The 21924-nt window shown below is 41.5% G+C and overlaps 1 protein-coding gene and 1 long non-coding RNA gene across 5 annotated transcripts in view; one reads left to right on the top strand and one right to left on the bottom strand.

Moving 5' to 3' along the window:
• Positions 1-3395: 3395 nt before the first annotated feature.
• Positions 3396-8500, bottom strand: LOC145527028 (uncharacterized). Its single transcript, XR_014069413.1, has 2 exons — positions 8292-8500; positions 3396-6616 (listed from the first exon to the last, which is right to left on the bottom strand). It is a non-coding gene; the product is annotated as an uncharacterized LOC145527028 (long non-coding RNA).
• A 461-nt stretch (positions 8501-8961) lies between these two features.
• The window catches only part of SLC10A7 (solute carrier family 10 member 7), a 310137-nt gene continuing 297174 nt past the window's right edge, over positions 8962-21924 (top strand). For all 4 annotated transcript variants that reach the window (XM_081544288.1, XM_081544287.1, XM_081544284.1 and 1 more), the window contains exons 1-2: positions 8962-9287; positions 16494-16576. In XM_081544288.1, the coding sequence (XP_081400414.1) occupies positions 9188-9287; positions 16494-16576 (183 nt within the window). In that variant the 5' untranslated portion in view covers positions 8962-9187. The remainder of the gene's footprint in view (positions 9288-16493; positions 16577-21924) is intronic.

Raw genomic sequence — 21924 nt, 5'->3', positions numbered from 1 at the left:
TGATTTCCTTTCCTTTGTATTTTTTCCACATTCCAGAAAGGAGCGAAAGTTATGTCATGATATCTTCTGACTTCCCAAGGACATAAGATTCTAGATGCAAGTACTAGGTTGAATTGATACCATCTTTGGCTTCTGGTCTTTATATTGTCGGGAAAGTGTTGCAGGCAAATTTGCCAGTGAGACCTGATAATAATTTTCCACTCATGCCCTAGCAAAGAATCTACCTGCCATTTGGGACACCTGGGTTTGGTACCTGAGTGAGGAAGATCCCCTGATGGGAATGGCAACCGAGTCCAGCCAGTATCCTTGCCTGGAGAATCCCATGGACAGAGGAGCCTGGCAGGCTTCATGAGGTCACAAAGAATCAAACATGACCGAGCTACTAACACGCCCTAGTAAAGCTTGTATGCTGCATCCAAAAGTAGATCTGGAGAGTCACCTTAAGGTGTGCGCATGTATGCTTAGTTGCTAAGTCATGTCCCACTCTTTGCGACCCCGTGGAGTATAGCCCTCCAGGCTCCTCTGTCCATAGAATTTTCCAGGCAAGAATGTTGGAGTGGTTGCCATTTCCTACTCCAGGGGATCTTCCTGACCCAGGGATCGAATGTATGTCTTTTGCATCTCCTGCATAGGCAGGTAGATTCCTTACCACCAAGCCACCTGGGAAGCCCCATCTTAGGGTAGGAGGGACTTAAAAGTCAAATAGGAAGATTAAAAACTATAACTTTTTCTTATCTGAGGTCATACAGTATGGGGAGGGAGAGGGAAGCAATTATTTTTTTTTTACAGGGACAAACCTCTGGAACAGGCCAGATAATAAATATTTTTGGCTTTGCTGGGTAAGATCATACTACTGAACTTTGTAGTAAAAACAGCCAGGTAATATCAAACAAAGAGGCAGAGCTGTGGCTAGATTTCAATAGGCTTTATGTATAAGCACAGTATTTGTTTTATTTACCAAAGAAAAGGGTGCTTTGGGTTGCCCACTCCTGATATAAGAGAAATACTCAGTTAGTAATTTGGAGATGTGAATTTAAGAGCTCTGCTTTGATAAACTGAACAAATTAGGAAATGTCATCACACTTCCCTGGTGGCTCAGATGGTAAAGAACTTTCCTGCAATGCATGAGACCTGGGTTCAATCCCTGAGTCAGGAAGATCCCCTGGAGATGAGAACAGCAACTCACTCCAGTATTCTTGCCTGGAGAATTCCATGGACAGAGGATCCTGGCTGGCTATAGTCCACGGTCTTGCAAAGAGTAGGATATATTTGAGTGAGTAACACTTCCACTTAGTCTATTCAACCCTTTGTTTCTAGGAAAGCACAATTGCTGCAGCCCTCCCAGTAGAAGAATAAAGTGACACTTTCCTTGGAGAATGGTAGTGGCTCTTGTTTTCTTCCTCAGTGTTGAAGAGTTTCAACGCCAGTACCCAGGGTCACCTAAGAGTTCATGAGTCAGCCTCACGAATGATACTAGGAGATGCAGCGTATTCAAAAATAATATTTATAGATGTTTGACCTGTGTGGCTTTAAGGTCTTTAGATACAGCTTCTTGCCACCAAGGTCACCCTTTTTCTTCCTCCAAATCCAACACATTGGATTTACCAAGACAGGTAGGCCAATCACAGCAGCAAACTCCAGTCTTAGCTTCCTACTTAATAATCTATTGCTTTTCTGCAAATCTGTCAAGGAAGAAAGGTATATGAGGAACTGTCAGTCATGATGGCCAGGTAGCTGGAGAGCCTTCAAGGTACAACAAAGCATATGGGTTCTGAAGATACATGAAGATCACTGGGATAAATGTTTTCCAAGAACTTGTTGTAGAGGACAGCTGTGAAAAAACCACCAGGACCACAGTTGTATTTAAGGAGCATACAGGTAGGTGCAGATGAATGTTCAGAAATCCTTCATTATCTCAAATGTGGCATGCAATGTTTTAGAAGGACTAATGAGGAACTAGATGATGAACAGAAGCAATGGATGAAAAGTAGTATTTTATTTGGCATTGATAACCTCACAGAAATCATGTAGAAAAATAAAACCAAAACAAGAAAACCTATCACCAGTGATTCAGTTTCTACCAGATGTAAGCTCAAGAGAGACTGTACGAATGGAAAACAATCAATTAAGCATTAGTGAAGGCTAGCATTTTTTTTTCCTTTGGCTGTGCAGGCTGTGGGACTTTCGTTTCCCCACCAGGGATTGAACTGGTGCCCTCCGCAGTGAGAGCACACGGAGTCCTAACCACTGGACTGCCATGGAATTTCCAGGAATTCATTTTTTGATCACTCATTAGATCAAGAGATGATGGCTTTCAAGTTTTCAAAAATGCATGGCATATTAATTAAGATTAGGCTTGCTTATGTTGAGCAAAAAATACACACAATCTAAAGCTGAAAGCTTTAGATTGTTTTATCCGACCGAAATTTTTAGGCCTTAAGCTAAGGAGGCAGCATCTAAAGTAAGCCTGAGAGTAGCTGGAGTAGTGCTCCGAGGAGGTGGGTTGTGGGGAGGAGCCAGGTTATAAAGAAGTTTTGCAACAAAGGGCAGGTGGTCTGAACCTCAAAAGTATTTTTTGTGAGCTAAAGAAAACCAGATATCCCAAGTTAAAGAATTTAGCGCTTTTCTGTATAGGGAAGTTGCAAAAGTCCGGACTCATTGAAATCATTCCTTTGATATACATCTCAGCTATCTGGGGCCAGTATCCTGTTTTCACTTCCTGAGTTCCTCAAGTCTTATCAGAGGTAGCGGCAACAGACTGATGGCTGCTAAATAGCAGGTATACTCCTCCTCCCTGAGTTCCCTCAGGGCTCCCTGGCTCACGTGGGAGGGCTGCAATTGCTGATGACTGTGATATCTTTGTTTACTAGTATGGCAGGAAATATTCCATTTCTCAGTTGTAAGCAATAGAAAACTCACTATAACAGTAATGACCAAGATAGAAGTTTGTTTTTCCAGTACAGACATACAATTTGGAAGTAGGCGGTCTAAAGAAACTATGGCAGCTGCAGGAAGCCCCTGTCTTGCTGCTCAGGCAGTCTTTAAGCCTTTACATCTGCATTGCCACCATCAAGAAGAGTATAAAGAAGTGAATATTCTCTTTCTATAAGAATCATCCTAGAAATCAGGTGCTTCCAACTACCTTGTATTCCTGGAACTTAGTCACATACCCATTTACTAGCTGCAAAGGAGGCGATAATCTTTATTTGGTGGCCCTGTGCCTACTAGAATCTGGAGTTTTGCCACTAAGAATGGGTCCAACCACCCATTCCATAATAATTCCACAGACTTTATATTAATCAATGAAGTCTATTGAAAACTGCAGCTTTGGAGAGCTCCATGAACCTAGTGAAGAGCACATAGGTCTCCATATCACAGAGGCTTAGATCTCTGAATTTTTTTTTTTTTTAACTTTATTATTTATTTGTTTTTGGCTGTGCTGGGTCTTTGTTGCTGCACATGGGCTTTCTCTCCATGGTGAGTGGGGGCTTCTCCTCACGCTGGCTTCTCTTGTTACGGAGCACGGGCTCCAGGGCACCAGGGCTTGGTAGTTGTAGCACATGGGCTTAGTTGCCCTGCAACTATGAGGGATCTTCTCAGACCAGGTATCAAACCCTTGTCCTCTGCACTGGCGGGCGGGCTCAACCACTGGACCCCCAGAGAAGGCCTCTAATTTCTTTTAGATCTTTGCTCTTTTTTAATTGAACTTATAATTCCAGTTGCTGTCCCTTCATAGAAAATGTTCAGAGATAAAGCTATGTGTAATTTTCTAGGAGGAGGAAAAAAAATGCCCTCTGGAGAATTTTAATATGTTTGGCATTTCTCTCAGGAATATGAAGTGGACAACCACTCTGTAAATGATCTATCACCTGCCCTACAGGAATGCAGGCAGCTATCTTTTCCCTGGAAACCAATATTTTTAAAGAGTTACATGGTAATTATATATTTTTTCCTGATAATATGGTAAAGTTATATGTTTATTTTAAGCAACAAAATCCATACTATTATTCATACTACTTTCCACACACACGCTTTTGAATTTTCCCTTTTTATCTCAGTTCTTCCTTGGTAAAGGTGCCAAGTTTTGCCTTTGTTTTCAGCATAGCTAGTTTTTCCAAGTGCTTCTATGATATTGCTATTCAGAGTGGTGGGTTTCTTTCTTTCACTCTATCTATCCTTCATCATTTATTAATAACACAGATTGTGTGATGAAGAGTTGTCAACATGAGCATTTTTCTATATTTACAGGTATAGGAACTGCATTGATGTGGATTTGTCATCTAACAGCATGAAATGCTCCCTCTCTTTCGCTACATTTCCTTCCATTATTCACTGTTCCTCCCAACTGCTTATCATCCACTGCTGTTGACTCTCCTCTGTCCTTAGTTTCCTGAGATGCATTTCCACTTAAGAGACTGAGAAACTATTAGATGAGAGTTTTTACAAACCACCAGAGTAGGAGGTCTTCTGCAGAGACATATCCACCCACTATGGATTCAAGAAAGACAGCAGCACTGTGTCTTCACCTGATGAACCCAGCGGCTATCAATGTGAAGAGTGCAGAAATGCATTTGAATTGAGAGAATCTACAAGCACAGTCTCGTTAACACAAAGACAATAGGAGCTAAGAGCCTCAATTCCCGTGCCCTGAAAATGGAAATAGTTATACTTCTAATGTAAAACACAACCTCCTATATTTGAGTTGGAATTTTCACAACTGTTTAATTTTAGTCTATGAGTTGTTCTAAGGAAAGCAAAAAGCAAAGAAGAAAATAATACTCTTATCTCCATAAAGCATTTTAGCAATGGTCAGAGAAGTGGACTACCAGATATTTATTTGGAAATTAGCTAGTTAGCTATGATATATTTTCAAATTATGCATGTATTGGTAGTTTTCTGCTGTAATTGGCAAGGCCACTATATATCTTTCTTTGCTGTATTTAGAATGCTGTACAGGAAAATAAGACAGCATTTCCTTTCATGGTAACATTTTAGAGCTAACAATATTCACTAGTGTAAAAGTATTTCCTGATCAAAACAATTGCTCTTGTATATATGTTTGTTGGAAGATTACATGATGTGTTGAAGATTATGTTATTATGGATTTGTTTTCATTTAATTTGTAATTACTTCCAATGTTTAAAAGAATACAAATGACTTAACTTCTCAAAAGAAAAATATACAATAATATTACCACACCCTATATACTTTTCACCAATAATTCATCAGTGATAAATTACACGGATTAATTACTGAACTAAGCACCACCAACTAAATTGTTACTATGCATTGCCAGGTGCCTTTTTATTAAATTTTTATTGTATAGGATACATAAAGCCAGAGTTGAGTGGGGCCATATTTCTGGAAAGAGGGTGAGATTTCTGGATGGTAGCTCAAATGCTAAAGAATCTGCCTGCAATGCTGGAGACCCAGGTTCAATCCTTGGGTCAGGAAGATCCCCTGGAGAAGGGCATGGCAACCCACTCCAGTATTCTTGCCTGGAGAAACCCATGGACAGAGGAGCCTGGCGGGCTACAGTCTATGGGGTCACAAAGAGTTGGACATGGATGAGTGACAAACACACACAAACACACACTTGCCTCATAGTCCCTTATTTACAGGCTTTTTTTCTGTTCACACTGTCTCTCTGGGAAATCTTATCCAATTGTATAGCTTTAAAGACTCCTATGACTCCTACATTTTTGTCTCTCTCTAGCCTTGATCTCCCTCTGTGAACTGCTTAGTCAACTGCCTGATCGCCACCAAAATTTCTTTCCTATTTCTTTTTTGGCTGTGCTGTACAGCTTGTGAAATTTTAGTTCCCCTACCAGGGATTCAGTCCTAGGCTCTGGCAGCAAAAGTGCCAAGTCCTAACCACTAGACCACCAGGAGAGTCCCTCCACCTGAATCTCTAACAAGTCCTCTTCAAGCTATCTCAAAATAAATTTTGATTTTCCTCACTAAATCTGCTCTTTCCTATCTTTTTCATCTTTGTAAATTGATACCAACATTCACCCAAATAGTGTGTGTGTGTGTTAGTCACATGAGATGCAAGAAATGTGGGTTTGATCCCTGGATGGGGAAGATCCCCTGGAGGAAGGCATGGCAACCCACTCCAGTATTCTTGCTTAGAGAATCCCTTGGATAGAGGAGCCTGGCAGGCTACTGGGTTACTCTGGTGTTGCAAAGAGTCAGACACGACTTGGCGACTAAACAACAAAAATGAAACATTTCCTATAGCTTCCCTCCACACTTAATAAAATCTAGACTTTATTACCTGGTCTACAAATACCTCCATGATCTGGATGCTGGGGCCCCTGCCTCCTCTGGCTCCCCAGCAGAGTGAGTTACAGTCCTTTGGCCTTCCTTCCTTCAACACGCTGTAGTAGGCAGAATAATGGTCCCTAAAGATGTCCACATTCAAATCCCCAGACCCTGTGACTATGTTCTTGTGATTAAGTTACGAATTAAATCAAGATAGGAACATTACCCTGGATCAGCTGGGTGTGCCCATTGGAATCAGAAGAATCTCTGTAAGTAAAAGGAGGCAGTGCCAGAATGATTCATCATGAGAAAGACGGGATGGACCACTGTGGACTCTGAACATCAAGAGAACCTGAAGCCAAGGAAAGCAGGAAACCCTTAGAAGCAGGAAGAGGAAATACATTCTCCTCTAGAAACCCAGAAAGGAATGCAGACCTGTGGACATATTGATTTTAGCCCAGTGAGAACCATTTTGGACTTCTGAACCCCTAAACTATGAGGTACTAAATGTACGTTGTTTTAAGCCACTGAGTTAATTTGTTACAGCAGCAATAGGAGACTAATACACATGTCACGATCATTCCCACCTTAGGGCCTTTACAAAGGTTGTTCACCAGTTGCTCCTTCTGCCTGAAGTGCTCATCTCCCAAATATAGGCATTCTGAACATCCTCCTATCATTTGGGTTTGTTTAAACTGCACCCGTTCATAAAGGCCTTCTCCAATCAATCAAAGTAGCTTCCTTGTTACTCTCTCTCACTGGCCAGACCTGTTAAATTATCATCATGGCACTTACGTTACTTTTTTTTTTATGTCACTGGAACACAGAAGGAAAGCTGAAACCTTGTCTCTCACTTCCTTGTAACAACCCGTATCTAGAATAATGCCTAGCACAAAGTAGAAGCTCAATAAACGTTTTTTGGAATAAATGAATGAGCATTTTTTCCATGCAAAGAAATGGACACACACTATACCACTGAATCTTTTTAACAGCCTGATGGGATAGGTTCCTATTACCACTTTATTAGAGATAAAGTCCATGAGAACAATGTAAGGTGGATGCCTATTGGTATGTTAGTTGCTCAGTGGTGTCCAACTCTTTGCAATCCCATAGACTGTAGCCTGCCAGGCTCTTCTGTCCATGGAATTCTCTGCAAGAATACTTGAGTGGGTTGCCTTTTCCTTCTCCAGGGGATGACAAATGTCTTTATAGGAGACATACAGAAGAGCAGCCACCAGTGTGAAAATAGATGCAGAGACTGGAGTGCTGTGGCCATAAGCCAAGGAAGCCAAGTAATGCCAACAACCAATAGTGGCTATAAGAGACACGGAAGGATTTTCTCCTCACAAGCTCCAAAGGAAGTGTGGCCTTGGCAACACGCTGATTTTGGACTCCTGGCTTCCATTTTGAGGTATATGTTACAGTATCCACAGGAGCCTGATGCAGAATTCACAGTGCTTTGTATTCTTCCCCTTTAAGCAACCACTACAACTAAAAATCATTTCCGGTAAGTTTGACTCTGACGTAAAACAGATCAGGGAGTTCTTAGTAAATAAGAACACAGCATTTTCCTGATTTATTGGGGTGAATAAGAGAAGGAGTTGATGTTCCTGCAGGGTCTATGGGTAGAAGTCCATTGATGAAACTATCAATGTCACTGTTTGTCAGAAAACACTTAAAGGGAGAAATGGGGACGGAGAGAATCTAGCACGTGGGACAATGGAAGGCAGGACCCCCCACCCCCACCCGGTCCCTCACCACTTTTTCCTCGGGGAACCTGACCCTCTTTCCACAGTTGCCCTGATGATGGTTGGGCAAGGTCTGGGGTCAAGAAAAAGCGTGCACTCTTCAGACAAGCCAGCTCAGACCCCCCACTCTGACCACCGTCAGCTTGGCTGAGAGGTAGGGAGAGAGCTCGAGATCGGGTCTCCGGTGGGGGGGTGGGGCTGAACCTCTAAAGTTCCCACTCCCGGGCCGGTGGTGGCGAAGGGGGTTGGGGCTGAGTTGCCCTTTTGGGGGCGACCGACCTGGGGCTCCGGCAAGCCCTCCCGGGACGCATCGGTCCTCTGTCTGTGGGCATCTGCTCGGGGCCCAATCCTCAACCCATTTCTCGGGGCTAAAGCTTCCCCCTGAGGGGGCGCAGCTTTCCCGAGGCGGCTGACGAGCTCAGCTAACTCCTGAGGCGCCGAGAGCTCGGAGGCCGAGAGCGGCCTCCCCTTCCCCCAGCGTACACGTCAACGCCGGCGTCGAGGAAGCGTCGTAATGTCTCGAAGAGACTCGCCGCTCATCAACCCGGCACCCCGCCGCTCCAGCTGCCGACAGGGAAATCCCTGACCCAAGAGCACCCTGAACCTTCCCGCAGGCTCAAGGCGAATCAAAAGAGAATCTTTCCGTAGATGTACTCCGGGAGGGCGGGTTGCTGTGCCTACAGGGCGGGTTTGTTGGAACGGAACCCTTGATAGAACAAGTAGGCTGTGGCGCCTCACGTCACTCCCCGTCCCTGTCATTTTTAAGGTTCCTCAGGTCTCGGTTGTGGCGAGTTTGTCAGCCCTACCCGGCAGCCAGCTTTCCTTCCCTAATCGCCAGCGCCGGCCGGTTTAGCCCAAACGTTCGCTTTTGAGCATTTGCGCTTGGGAGGCGCGGATAGAGCCGCTGTTTCGTGTGCGCTTCTATTAGGGGCCGTACGGTAGTGATGGCGGCGCTCAGTGAGACTTTCCTGTCACTGGATACTACTACTCCCAGCCCTCCTCAAAGCCGCCGGAGCAACCCCCTGTTCTTTAATTTACAAGTAGCAATTTGACTCGCTCTGCTGCATGTCAGGTGGGAGCTTGGAAAGTGTGGAGAAGCCCCGGGGATTAAGAGATCGCAGCTTAAAAAGAAAAAAAGCCAAGCAAATAAACAAAACCCACCCACCCTAACAAACATGAGGCTGCTGGAGAGAATGAGGAAAGAATGGTTCATGATTGGAATAGTATTGGCGATCGCGGGAGCAAAGCTGGAGCCGTCCATAGGGGTGAATGGGGGTAAGTGCTCCACCTCTGCATGCTCCGCCGCGGTTCCCACTTCAGAACTAATTTTCGAGTCTTGGGCAGGAGGGGGAGACAGGAATTGGGGAGTGTCTGCCTCTCCTCGGGGCACTGACCAGCCCATGGTGTCTTTTGGCCTTTTAGCTGATTTTTCACTTTGCCAGCCCCAGAGAGGATTTATAATTAGGAAGGAGGCAAGGGAATTTGAACGCAGGTTGCCTTTGCCGCGAACAATCAATGAGAATCCTTAGTGTCAAGGAGTGAGGTTACCGAGAATGAAACTTATCCCTCCTGCCTTCAAAGTAGCATCCTATCCCAAGGGACGCAAGGTTGCCAGGAGTTCCTTGTCTGTCTCGGAGTGAACACCATTACCTTGTCCGTTTCCGACACTCCCCTCCCCCACGTTAAAAAAGGGCCGGCGGCGAGAGAAGAAAAAGGGATACCCTTTCCTCTTCCAACTCAGATTTGGTGGCCCACATGTTGGAGAGTGGTGTTCTTCTGCAGTTGCTGCCGCTCCACAAACTCCCAAGCCGACTGACACGTTGCACTCACTGCTTCCGTGTACGGCCGGCACAGTTGCTACACTTAGCAGTTTCACAGATACGGGCTGTGTTAGACGATGTGTGCTGTGTATTTTGGCAAGGAAATGTAGGCGGGCTTAAAAATCACACCCAGATCTGTGAATAGTGGAATCCTTGTCCTGTGTGGATGGGCATTGGTGGAAATGACTGGAAATATCATTAGCCTTTCCTGTCCCACCACCCCTCCTCCCATCCTTAGACAAGCATGTCCCACTTTTCATAAATGTTAATTGAATTTGTTTAGTTCATTGTCTGCTTGACCTTGTTTGGCAGTTTTCATGCTTATTGACAGGTTTTACACACCAGCCACACAGGGACAGATAAGGACGGAAGTGAGCACACAATCTTCATGCCAGGGCGAACACTCAGGAGGCTATTTGAAGTTATTTGTACCTTTTTGTTCAAACATGATGAAAGTGAATGAAATGATCTCTCAGGAGAACAGTGGTTGCTTCTACCCTCTGCCCTCAATACCTCCATTTAGAGGTAGCTTCAGAATACATTTAAAAAGAATTTTTTGAACAAAAATAGTGGAGATTAAAACTTTTTTGTTTATTTTATGTTCTTTCCTTCTCTGTTCAACTTAGTCCACAATGTGGAGGGTGTGTAGCTGTGAGAGTAAAGCTGTTGGGCTGGTTATCCTGCTGAAGATACCAGTTTCTCCTTTGACAGTTTTTCTGTGAGCTTTTAGGAAACTTGTGAAGGCTAGTATTCAGGTTCTATCCAATCAGTTCCCCTGTCCCTGCAGCTTGCTGGGTAGTAAGAATGTTAGAGAGTATCTTTGTGGTGATCTCGAATGTACATTTCACTAGCTTCACTTGCAGACTTTGTAGCTTACAGTGTTAGGTCTCCGATTTGCTGAGTGTTAAGGTGAAGTTACAGGCGATGTGAGATCCTCTAAATTGAGATCTGCAGAGACTAGGTTTGGTCAAATCCCTTTTTCTCTTACATTCCTGGGCTGCTCAGGGGGCAGGAAGGAGGGTTGTTGACTCTGAATCATTTCCCCAGGGCTTCTCCCCAGTGACAGGTGTGAGATGCAGTCTTGCTTGTTCCCTCAAATTCTTAGTGAAGTTTTGGGGGTTATTGTATGTTAGAAATATTGTTTCCCATTTTCACTAGTCCCTATGCCATTAATCTAGAGTTTATTTGTTTAATTATAAAAGAGGAGACTATTAAGAGCTGAGAGGGAACTTTAAATCCTTTTAAGCCAACATGCTTCTTTTACAGCTGAAGGTATTGAGACCTGAGGTCAGGTGACTCACCCTAGATCAAGTTGGTTAGCTTAGGGAAAAGGAAGGTCTGAGAACCGGGACTCCCCGTTATATCATACCAGTTGCAACATCCATACAAATATTCCTGGCCATAAATCCTTAAAAATGAATAACCATTATAAAGAAGGGCTCTCTGTACTAAAGACGTTTTCCATACCCTGATTTTTATAGCTCAAAAGAAGCTGAGCAGAATCAGCTAATAGTAGACAACTGTGTACTCATGTGATTTTTTTTTTTTTTTTTGAGAGAGATGTCCAAGTGTAAAATTTACTGTTTCTAAAAAACAAAGTTAAACAAATGTTTGGGATTTGTTATACAGGCCGTCAGGATAAGTTCTTGATACTTCAATTGACCTTCCCATCTGGAAAACTTCTTCAATAAAAACAAACTTCCAAATAGTACCAAGTAACACTTTGACTCCATTAGTTAAAACAACAAAAATCTAGGACCCAGGAGAGGAATGGTGGCTGAAAGTGTTCTGTTCTCTTGTGCTCTACAGAATGATCTAAAGCACCTCTTTTTGCTTGTCACTTGTAGTCAGAAGTTCCATTTTTGAGTCTGTATACTGGAATTCATATACATTTTTAATGCACTCACATTGACTGAGAAATTTTCAGTTGAACAGTTTTCTGTTCTCTTCAGCAGGAAGTTTTGATTGTTTTCAACTTGTTAAGAGAGTCCCCTCATCTTTATCTGGATCAATACCTTAATGACCTCACTTTATTTTGAAGTGTAAGACTTCTACACTTAAAGTATCACATCTTTGCTGTGACCTCCCTTTAAAAGCAACCAATTGGTGAGTTATATATGGCTGGAAATTTACAGAGGTGGGAACCCTAAAGTGAGAGAAGTTGAGTGATTTTCCATATGGGAAAAAGTGGAACAGATACTAGCATAGATCATTTAATTCTTACTTTTCTGTTCTTTTTACTCAGTTACATTTCATTTTTAAATATATTAAAAAGTTGAAAGTGAAGAGCCACAAGATATGTAAATGTGCAGATTTTTAGGTGTAGATACTCTGTTGCATTTCGACCCAGGGGCACCCTGAGCTCTACCCATCTTGGAGTTTACCAGAGTTCAACACTGCGCTATTCATTCTAGGAGAGAAAGGCTTACTTCTTTGGAAGTACAGAGTGAGCTTCTTATTTCTACTTGCATCTTTAACTGAAATTATTGCTATTAATAAGACATACCTTCTAAAAGAGAAATTGCTTCATTTTTCCTTTAAGAAAACATAACCAGAAACATGCTCCTGCATAAACTTAAGAACATTAGCATGAACACCTTAGATGATGTTTAGGAATGAAATTTGCTTGATGATAGTAGGTTTTATGAAATAATAGTTCCTTGCATTCTTAAGCATTCCAAATCATTTTCTTTCTTCTCACCCCTATTCCCATATTTAAAAAAATATGAGTTTGAAATCCCAAAGTTGCTCTGTTTTTTAAGGTCAGTTTTTCTTTTAATGTTGCCACCCCATCCCATTTTCACTGATAAACCTCTTTATTTTTTGCTTTGGTTTAAGGAAAAGTTCGAATTTTTATTTCTCCTTTGCTCTTTATAGCCATCTCAGGATCTGAATCTGGTTATTTTCATGACTTGGAAGATATAATCATGACCTTGGAGAGAGGCCAAATATCATTCCACAGCATAGTTTCAGCTCTCACCTCTGTGCAAATATTTACCAGCTTTTAATTTCAGCCCTGCCAGCTTCTAGTTCCTCATTCACACAGTGGATGATCCATTAGCAGCTGCCTCAAAGGGCTTTAGGTTTCTCCAAATTAGAATTGATTCCTCCTTCCCCTTTAAATGGTACATTGTCAGTGGACCTGGAATAGCCTCACCAGGTTCTTTCATGGATTAGAGTTATTTAGATCTGCATCTAATAAAAAAACAGTACACATTGTTTTTAGGATTTAAAACATTCCAAGTGAAGGATGATTCCACTGAATTGTCCCCATTAGTTAATAGTTATGATGTTTATCTATATATGTGTGTGTGTCTGGAGTGTGGGAAGAATTAGCTTCTTAAAAAATTCAGTTGGCTAACTAAAGTAAGCTTTAGCTGCCCCAAGGAAATGTGCAGTCCAAGTCATTGCCATGTGCTTGCTATGGAGATGCATCTTTGGACACGTCGCCTAGCTATCGCTTGCAAATATACTGCTAACTCTGTGTGTGTGTATGTTAGTTACTCAGTCGTGTGACTCTTTGAGACTCTATGGACTGTAGCCCACCAGGCTCCTCTGTCTATGGGATTCTCCAGGAAAGAATACTGGAGTAGGTTGCCATTCCCTTCTCCAGGGATCTTCCTGGCCCAGGGATCAAACCTGGATCTCCCACATTGCAGGCAGATTCTTTACCGTCTGAGCTACCAGAGAAGCCCATACTGCTAACTCTAACCCATCATATACAGAAAATCCGGGTCACCACTGTGGACAGAAGCACAGTTGACAAGAATAGATCTCAAAAAAAAAAAGCCTTGGGATTGGAGGAAAAGAAAAATGATATGAGTTTTTTAAAAAAAGCAAACAAACAGGATATTAAAAATTCCTGGAAGGCATTTGCTTCCAAAATGAACCCGATTCTTTGACTTTCAAACCTGTTCCTGAATCACCTTTCCTCAGCTTTGATGAAATATTATTCCAAAGTGTGAGTGGCTGAGACAGATTCACTCACAAGTATGGTGAAAAAAAACGTACTTCTTTTTTGAACCGCTTTCACTGCCCTGAAGTGTAATACCTCTTTACCTGCCTTCTCCCTTTGCTCCTTTTTCTCAGATCACAGCAAAATGATTTGTGTGAATGTCCGGTATCTAAATTAATGTATCACAGTGTTGAAGGAAATCTTTGTTTCTTTTATTCACTGATGTACTACAAACACCTAAAATGTAGCATTGTAGTAGCTCAATAAAGGTTTGTGGACTGAACTTCCTTGGTGCTCCGGTGGCTAAGACTCCGAGCTCCCAGTGCGAGGAGCCTGGATTCCATTTCTGGTCAGGAAACTAAGATCCCACGTGCTGCAACTTAGACCTGGGGCAGCCAAACAAATACATATATATTTTTTTTAAATGTTGTTGACTGACTGAGTGGTGATTTTTCCTGAGCTTCGTCTTTTTCATTGAACAGTACCTATAGGGATGGTGGAGAGTGGCAGGCAGCGGAGGAACCATGATTTGGGTCCTGTTGTTCGGCTCTGCGAGAGTGAATTCGTTTCCTAGCGCTGCCACGACCATTGTCCTCAGACTGGGTGGCTTAAAACAACAGAAATGTTTTTTATTTTTGGCGGAATTCAGACATCAAAATGTGATCATGGCTGGCTTCCTTGCTTCTCCTGGCCTGTGGTGGTTATCAGCTGTCCTTGGTTCCTTGCCTGAGTCTTCACAAGGCCATCTTCCCTCTGTTTGTGACCATGTCCAGAGTTGCCTCTACTTACCAGAATACCAGTCACTGGATTACAGCTCCCCCCAATCCAATTAGACCACTTATTAATAACTTGATTACATCTGCAAAGACCCAATTTCCAAATTAGCTTCATAGGTTCTAGTAGACATGAATTTTAGAGGGACACTATTCAACCTACTGCAAGAGGGCTGTATAAAATATCAAATATGAGGTGATCTCAGATTTTAAAATGTTGGTCCCTGCTAGGGTTTCTCAACCCTGGCACTATTGATGTTTAAAAAAAAATTTGCTAATATTTATTTGGATTTATTTCATTAGTTTTCAATATAAGAAATAATGAAGTACAGATACATTTGAACTGCCCTTTCTTTTTTAAAAAATTTTTTATTGAAGTATACTTGCTTTACAATGTTGTGTTAGTTTCTACTGTTATTGACATTTTTGGATACGATAATTCTGATATGTTTGATTTTGGATATGATAATTCGTGTCATTGGATATGATAATTCTGAAAAACATTCTCCAGGATGTTTAGGAGAATTCCTGGTCTCTACTAGATGTCAGTAATGCACCCTACCCCCTGAGTTATAACAACCTCCAAAAATGTTTCAGAACATTACCAAATGTCCACGGGTGACAAAATTTCCACAGCTGGAGAACCACTGTTATACGGGTATAAAATGGCACTTTCTCAGAATTGCAGTGTTGTCCTTTGGTTAGTGCGTTAGGTCTTCAAGTCAGTTGTGTATGTTGTTGTTTGATGTTGTGTAGTCGCTATGTCATGTCCAACTCTTTTGCAACCCCATGGACTGTAGCCTGCCAGGCTCCTCTATCCATGGGATTTCCAGGCAAGAATACTGGAGTGGGTTGCCATTTCCTTTTCCAGGGTATGTTCTTGACCTAAGGATCGAACTTGTGTCTCCTGCTTTGGCAGCTGAATTCTTTACCACCGAGCCACCAGGGAAGCCCCCAGTTGTGTGTAAGCTACATAAATAAATAATAAATATTAGGGTCGTCCCTGTTATACCCATAGTATTAACACCTCTAGGGTGGTGCCAGCCTGTCTCTAGAGAAGATTTTCCAGAGGTGAAAGATCAGTCCTGTCTGGCTCACCACAGTATTCCTGGGGCCTAGCAAAATTTAATCTTAGCAATCTTAACAATATATTGTCAAGTACTCTGCTACTCGGGCTTCCCAGGTGGCTCAGACAGTAAAGAATCCGCCTGCAATGTGGGAGACCTGGGTTCAATCCCTGGGTTGGGAAGATCCCCTGGAGGAGGGCATGGCAACTCACGCCAGTATTCTTGCCTGGAGAATCCCCATGGACAGAGGAGCCTGGCAGGCCACAGTTAATGGGGTGGCAAAGAGTCGGGCCTAACTGAGCAACTAAGCACACACACACTCTCTGCCTCTTTGTGTGCATTATCTCGTTCATGTAGTAAGTGCTCAATAAATACTTGTACTCTGAGTGCTCTCAGGCAGAACTGAATATGCATGAATATAAGCTTTGATCTCTGATGTCCTAGGAGAAATAAAATAATATTTGCTCAGAGGAAGGGAACTTCTTCCACTGATTTTCTTCTTTGTGCTGGTGGGGGAGAATTTTGATTGTTACATCCACACAGATCCTGTGGCAGATAAAATCAGAATTAATGTAGAAGGATACTGCCTGTCTGCTCTCCTGTGTGAGAGCAGTGTTTATTTTCATTCCTCTGGCCTGAGGACACTGTGCTGAACTGGACAGCCGTGGTCCTTGCCCTCCGGAAAATCCTGTCCAGAGTTAGGCTGCCTCACAGTGAACACTTAACTCTGAGAGCTCATTAGTATAGAGGAGGCAACGCCAAGATTTAAAGTCCCGTTTGTTCTCCTCCAGTGGATTCTTCTTTCGTACCAAGTAAATGCTTATCGGAAATGTTCATCTAACAGCGACTCATTTCTCTCTTTTTAGGACCACTGAAGCCAGAGATAACTGTCTCCTACATTGCTGTCGCAACAATATTCTTTAACAGCGGACTATCATTAAATACAGAGGTACTGTTACCCATGGGGGCACATGAAAAGCAGGGAGAAAAATTTAATTTGCGCTCACCACTTTGAAATTTCAGATTCCTTTTGTAAAGCCGGGTGTAGTTACAGTCTGAAGGCTTCACTATCACAGAAAGTGACTTGGATCTCTGCAAAGGACTTGCGTTTTGTACCTAGTAACTATGTATTATAGACACTATACTATAGTTGGACAGCGGCATGGAGACTGAAGGAAGGTGTGGTTATAGTGGTTATGTTTTTAATACACTGAAGTGAAACATCTACTTCTGATCTTTCTCAGATTATGTTGGTCACTGTAGTGGCGCCTGCTGGGGCACTCTGGAGTCACTGATGTTTAGTTAGGTTTCCATAACTTGTGGATCTTCTTTAGCTTCTAGGACTTGTGCTGCTCAAGTGGTGCTTCTTATAGTTTTTAACTAATTTGTGTGTTTTTTTTTTTAAAGTATATTCTTTGCTGGCATATCTATTACCATTTAATATGGCATATCTATTACGTATCAATATATAAACATATTAATGAATGTTTTAACTGAAATGCTGGAATTTTTCACAGTAAACCACCATCTATCATGAACACACACAAGTAATTTTATTTACTGATCTAGCTATCTCTGAATATGAGATTCTTTTAGAATTAAACAAATCAAGATGTTTTAACATCCAAGAGAGGAATGGGTAGAATTTATGATTCTCCTTTGAATTGTAATAAAAGAAGAAAAGAAGAAAATACCCATTTACCTTTGAAGAAATTATGTTGAGCTTGTAAAGTTGTCATTCTAAGATATGCTTATTCATATGTAGGTAGGGATTCTTACTATGTCAGGATTTGGGGCATTTTTGTAAATGGGTTTAAAATTCTGTTTCCACATTAGGTCTTGCCTGTATTTATTTTAATTTTCTTTTAAGTGTGCTTTGAATAAAAACTATATTTAGTTACCTTCATTTTTGACCATCCTAGTAGCAACTTGGAAAAAGTATGGTCTGACTAAGTTTATGTATTCTGTAGCTGTCAAGTTGTTATAAATCTTATCACTGGGGCATTTTTGATATAGGAGGGATCCCTGTGTAGTGTCTGAGAAATTTTGTCTCAAGAATTTGAAATATTGTCACTAATTACGTGCTCTTTTGAAACTGACTTAGAATGAGATTTCCTAAATAGGTTAAATTCTAGTGTTTGTAAATTATGTTGACATGAGAGGACTATGGTAGGTGCTTGCGGGGGTGGGGTGGGAGGCAGGCTTTCTCTGTCAACACCTGAGTTCTACACTTGGTTCTCAAATGTGGGATCCAGTGATACAGAAAGATCCTTGCCACTCCTGTGGTACTGGATGGATCTTCCCTGGAGGTCTTCCTGCTGGCCTTGGCTGATTCTCTTTGTGGAACAGGTGCCTCACCCAAGTCCTGTGCTTGAGACATTGCTCTAACTACATCCCCTGCTGGCTGCTTAATGTCTGCAGCTGTTCTTTGTTGTGAAGTTGCCAAGTCGATTCCAACTCTTCATAACCCCGTGGACTGCGTCCCTCCAGGTTCCTCTGTCTATGGGATTTCCCAGGCAAGAATACTGGAGTGGGTTGCCATTTCCTTCTCCAACAGTTTTTCTTTTTGCCTTGAGAAATCTGGCAAGATTTGATTCTCTCACTCCTTTAGTTTCTTGCTTAACGCTATCCTGTCAAGCAGCCAACTCTGTGGGATGCAGGAGTTGAAGAAGGAAGAATGTCATGCTTACCAGCATGTTCTAAGGACCAAATTCTTCTGTTAGCACCTAGGAAACCTTCATCCAGCTAATTTGGCTCTGATGATGAAATGCCTGGATCCTGTGTTTTATCATGGTATCTAAGCAGCCATCAAAGCCACTTCCTCCATTAAGGGCCCTTTTCAAACTGATACAATATTAAGTCATTTTCAAGATCCATTTAACTTAAGATGCCCTAGATTGCATCATTATGTAGTGTTAAACCATCTCTAGGCTTTGCTAATTTCCCGGACAAGTGAACAGTTGTAAGTTAGGAGGTAGCGATCTGATGTTCATGTTACTTGTTTTTTAGTTAATAATCAAATTAATATCAGCTGGGACTACTATTTTTTTATCTTATTAGGTCCTGGAATAGTGCATTTTTGCACATAGGAGACAGCAAGTTATTATAAACTTGAGTCTATTTGCATGCATTTACATTGGTCCCACTCAAGTTTGATTTATCTTGAACACTTCATGTAGTATTACTTATACGTTGAGGTAATGATGTGTATTCTAAAATTTGTTTTGTTCATTTATTAAAATTATAAAGGACTGTGTATTAATACTTCATGCTAAAAAGATTTAATGCTAAATCTTCAGTTTTATGACTCTTGGTTTCTAGTTTGTGAAATACCTGTTGAAATGGTTTCTGAACTTTTGTTGTAGTGTTATGAAATAAGGTCACATTTGAAATACATTTTATATTTAGTTAGCTTCAGACCTGCAGTTTCAGAGGATTGGTCACTGAAGAGATTGTGACAGGACCAGTCTCACTTAAACAGGTACCTAAGAAGTGCTTATGACCACGGGTGCTGCAGCCTTGTAAACTTGTGCTCGGCCTGGGACAGGAGCAAAGATGAACAGGATGCTCAGAGCCTGAGAAAGGGCCCCAGTAGGCTAAAATATTTGGTTTTCCTTATTTTCCTAAACAGATCATTTTTTTTAAATCCTGTTAGCTTAAAAGTAACTATAGCAAATTCTAAACTTGAGGCTACTGCTGCTTGTTTCCAGCCCAGAGCTATGAGGCTGCTTCTCAAAGCAAATCTAGTAAAGGTCAAATGAGGGTTAGCAGGGAATTTGGTATGTAATGAAAATATTTCTAAATCCCAGTCTGAGCCTCTGATTTTAAGCAATTCTTGATGCTGTCAGTGAGGTCCCGGTATGTGGAGTATCTCCTTAAGTTTATTTTAATGGAATTCGACCTGTGTTACATGTGAGTAAACAAAATGTCATGTGAAATCAACTTTTCAATTATTCATGATGGTGTTTATTTAAGTATGTGGCCCTAAATTCTACGTGGATACGTTTGGAGTAATACTCTTTTGAATTTTATAGTGTTTACTTGCTTTTTCTTTTCCACTGCTACCTTATTTTATCTTTAAGATTGTATGAAGAAGATATAAAAAATATAGAACATTGGGTTTTTGTGACAGTCTTGGACTCTTTCTTGGAAACAATTCATGTTTGTTAACTCCATGTTGTTAAGAAGCCCTTGATGACCCAACATAGTAGCTCCTTGTGATTCATTTTGCTGGGTTCTTTACTGTTCCATTAGTCTGATACAATGTCAGTTGTTTCTAATTGTCATTTGTCAGGTCAGCTTGTATTTATTTAACTACATTTTTTATAACTTTTTTCATGATTCCAAAAGTAGTATTTCCCCATGTAGAAAGATTAGAAAGAATACAAATAACTGCTCTTAACCTTGTGTGAATTTTAGTCTTTTGTTCCTAGACATATTTTTTATATCAGTTCAGTTCAGCCACTCAGTCGTGTCCAACTCTTTGTGACCCCATGGACTGCAGCACGCCAGGCTTCCCTGTCCATCACCAACTCCCAGAGCTTGCTCAAACTCATGTCGGTAGAGTTGGTGATGCCATCCAACCATCTCATCCTCTGTCGTCCCCTTCTTCTCCTGCCTTCAATCTTTCCCAGCATCAGGGTCTTTTCCACTGAGTCAGTTCTTCACATCAGGTGGCCAAAGTATTGGAGTTTCAACTTCAGCATCAGTCCTTCCAATGAATATTCAGGATTGATTTCCTTTAGGATTGACTGGTTGGATCTTCTTGCAGTCCAAGGGACTCTCAAGAGTCTTCTCCAACACCACAGTTCAAAAGCATCAATTCTTCGGCACTCAGCTTTCTTTATAGTCCAACTCTCACATCAATACGTGACTACTGGAAAAACCATAGCCTTGACTAGATGGACCTTTGTTGTCAAAGTAATGTCTCTGCTTTTTAATATGCTGTCTAGGTTGGTCATAGCTTTTCTTCCAAGGAGCAAGCATCTTTTAATTTCATGGCTGCAGTCACCATCTGCAGTGATTTGGGAGCTCAAGAAAATAAAGTCTGTCACTGTTTCCATTGGTTCCCCATCTATTTGCCATGAAGTGATGGGACCGGGTGCCATGATCTTAGTTTTCTGCATGTTGAGTTTTAACCCAATTTTTTCACTCTCCTCTTTCACTTTCATCAAGAGACTCTTTATGGCTTTCTGCCATAAGGGTGGTATCATCTGCGTGTCTGAGGTTATTGATATTTCTCCTGGCAATCTTGATTCCAGCTTGTGCTTCATCCAGCCCAGCATTTCTCATGATGTACTCTGCATATAAGTTAAATAAGCAGGGTGACAATATACAGCCTTGATGTACTCCTTTCCTGATTTGGAATCAGTCTATTTGTTGTTCCATGTCTAGTTCTGTTTCTTCTTGACCTGCATACAGATTTCTCAGGAGGTTGTTAAGGTGGTCTGGTATTCCCATCTCTTTAATAATTTTCCACAGTTTGTTTTGATCCATACAGTTAAAGGCTTTGGCATAGGCAATGAAGCAGAAATAGATGTTTTTCTAGAACTCTCTTGCTTTTTCTATGATCCAACGTATGTTGGCAATTTGATCTCTGGTTCCTCTGCCTTTTTTAATCCAGCTTGAACATCTGGAATTTCACTGTTCATGTACTGTTGAAGCCTGGCTTGGAGAATTTTGAGCATTACTTTGCTGATGTATGAGATGAGTACAATTCTGTGGTAATTTGCGCATTCTTTGGCATTGGCTTTCTTTGGGATTGAAATGAAAACAGACCTTTTCCAGTTCTGTGGCCACTGCTGTTTTTTCCAAATTTGCTGGCATATTGAGTGTAGCACTTTCACAGCATCATCTTTTAGGATTTGAAATAGCTCAACTGGATTTCCATCACCCCCACTAACTTTGTTCATAGTGATGCTTCCTAAGGCCCACTTAACTTCGCATTCCAGGATGTCTGGTTCTAGGTGAGTGATCACACCATTGTGGTTATCTGGGTCATGAAGATCTTTTTTGTAAAGTTCTTCTGTGTATTCTTGCCACCTCCTCTTAATATCTTCTGCTTCTGTTAGGTCCATACCATTTCTGTCCTTTCTTGTGCCCATCCTTAGATGAAATGTCCCCTTGGTATCTCTAATTTTCTTAAAGAGATCTCTAGTCTTTCCCATCCTATTGTTTTCCTCTCTTTATTTGCATTGATCACTGAGGAAGGCTTTCTTATTTCTTTGTGCTATTCTTTGGAACTCTGTTTTGCATGTAGAGACTTTTAAAAATAAAGGATTAAAACAAATTGTATAT

Source organism: Giraffa tippelskirchi, chromosome 11 (assembly GCF_054371585.1).
Source record: "Giraffa tippelskirchi isolate mGirTip1 chromosome 11, T2T-mGirTip1v1.2.pri, whole genome shotgun sequence".
Classification (NCBI taxonomy): domain Eukaryota; kingdom Metazoa; phylum Chordata; class Mammalia; order Artiodactyla; family Giraffidae; genus Giraffa; species Giraffa tippelskirchi.
This window is presented reverse-complemented; position numbering and strand designations above follow the sequence as displayed.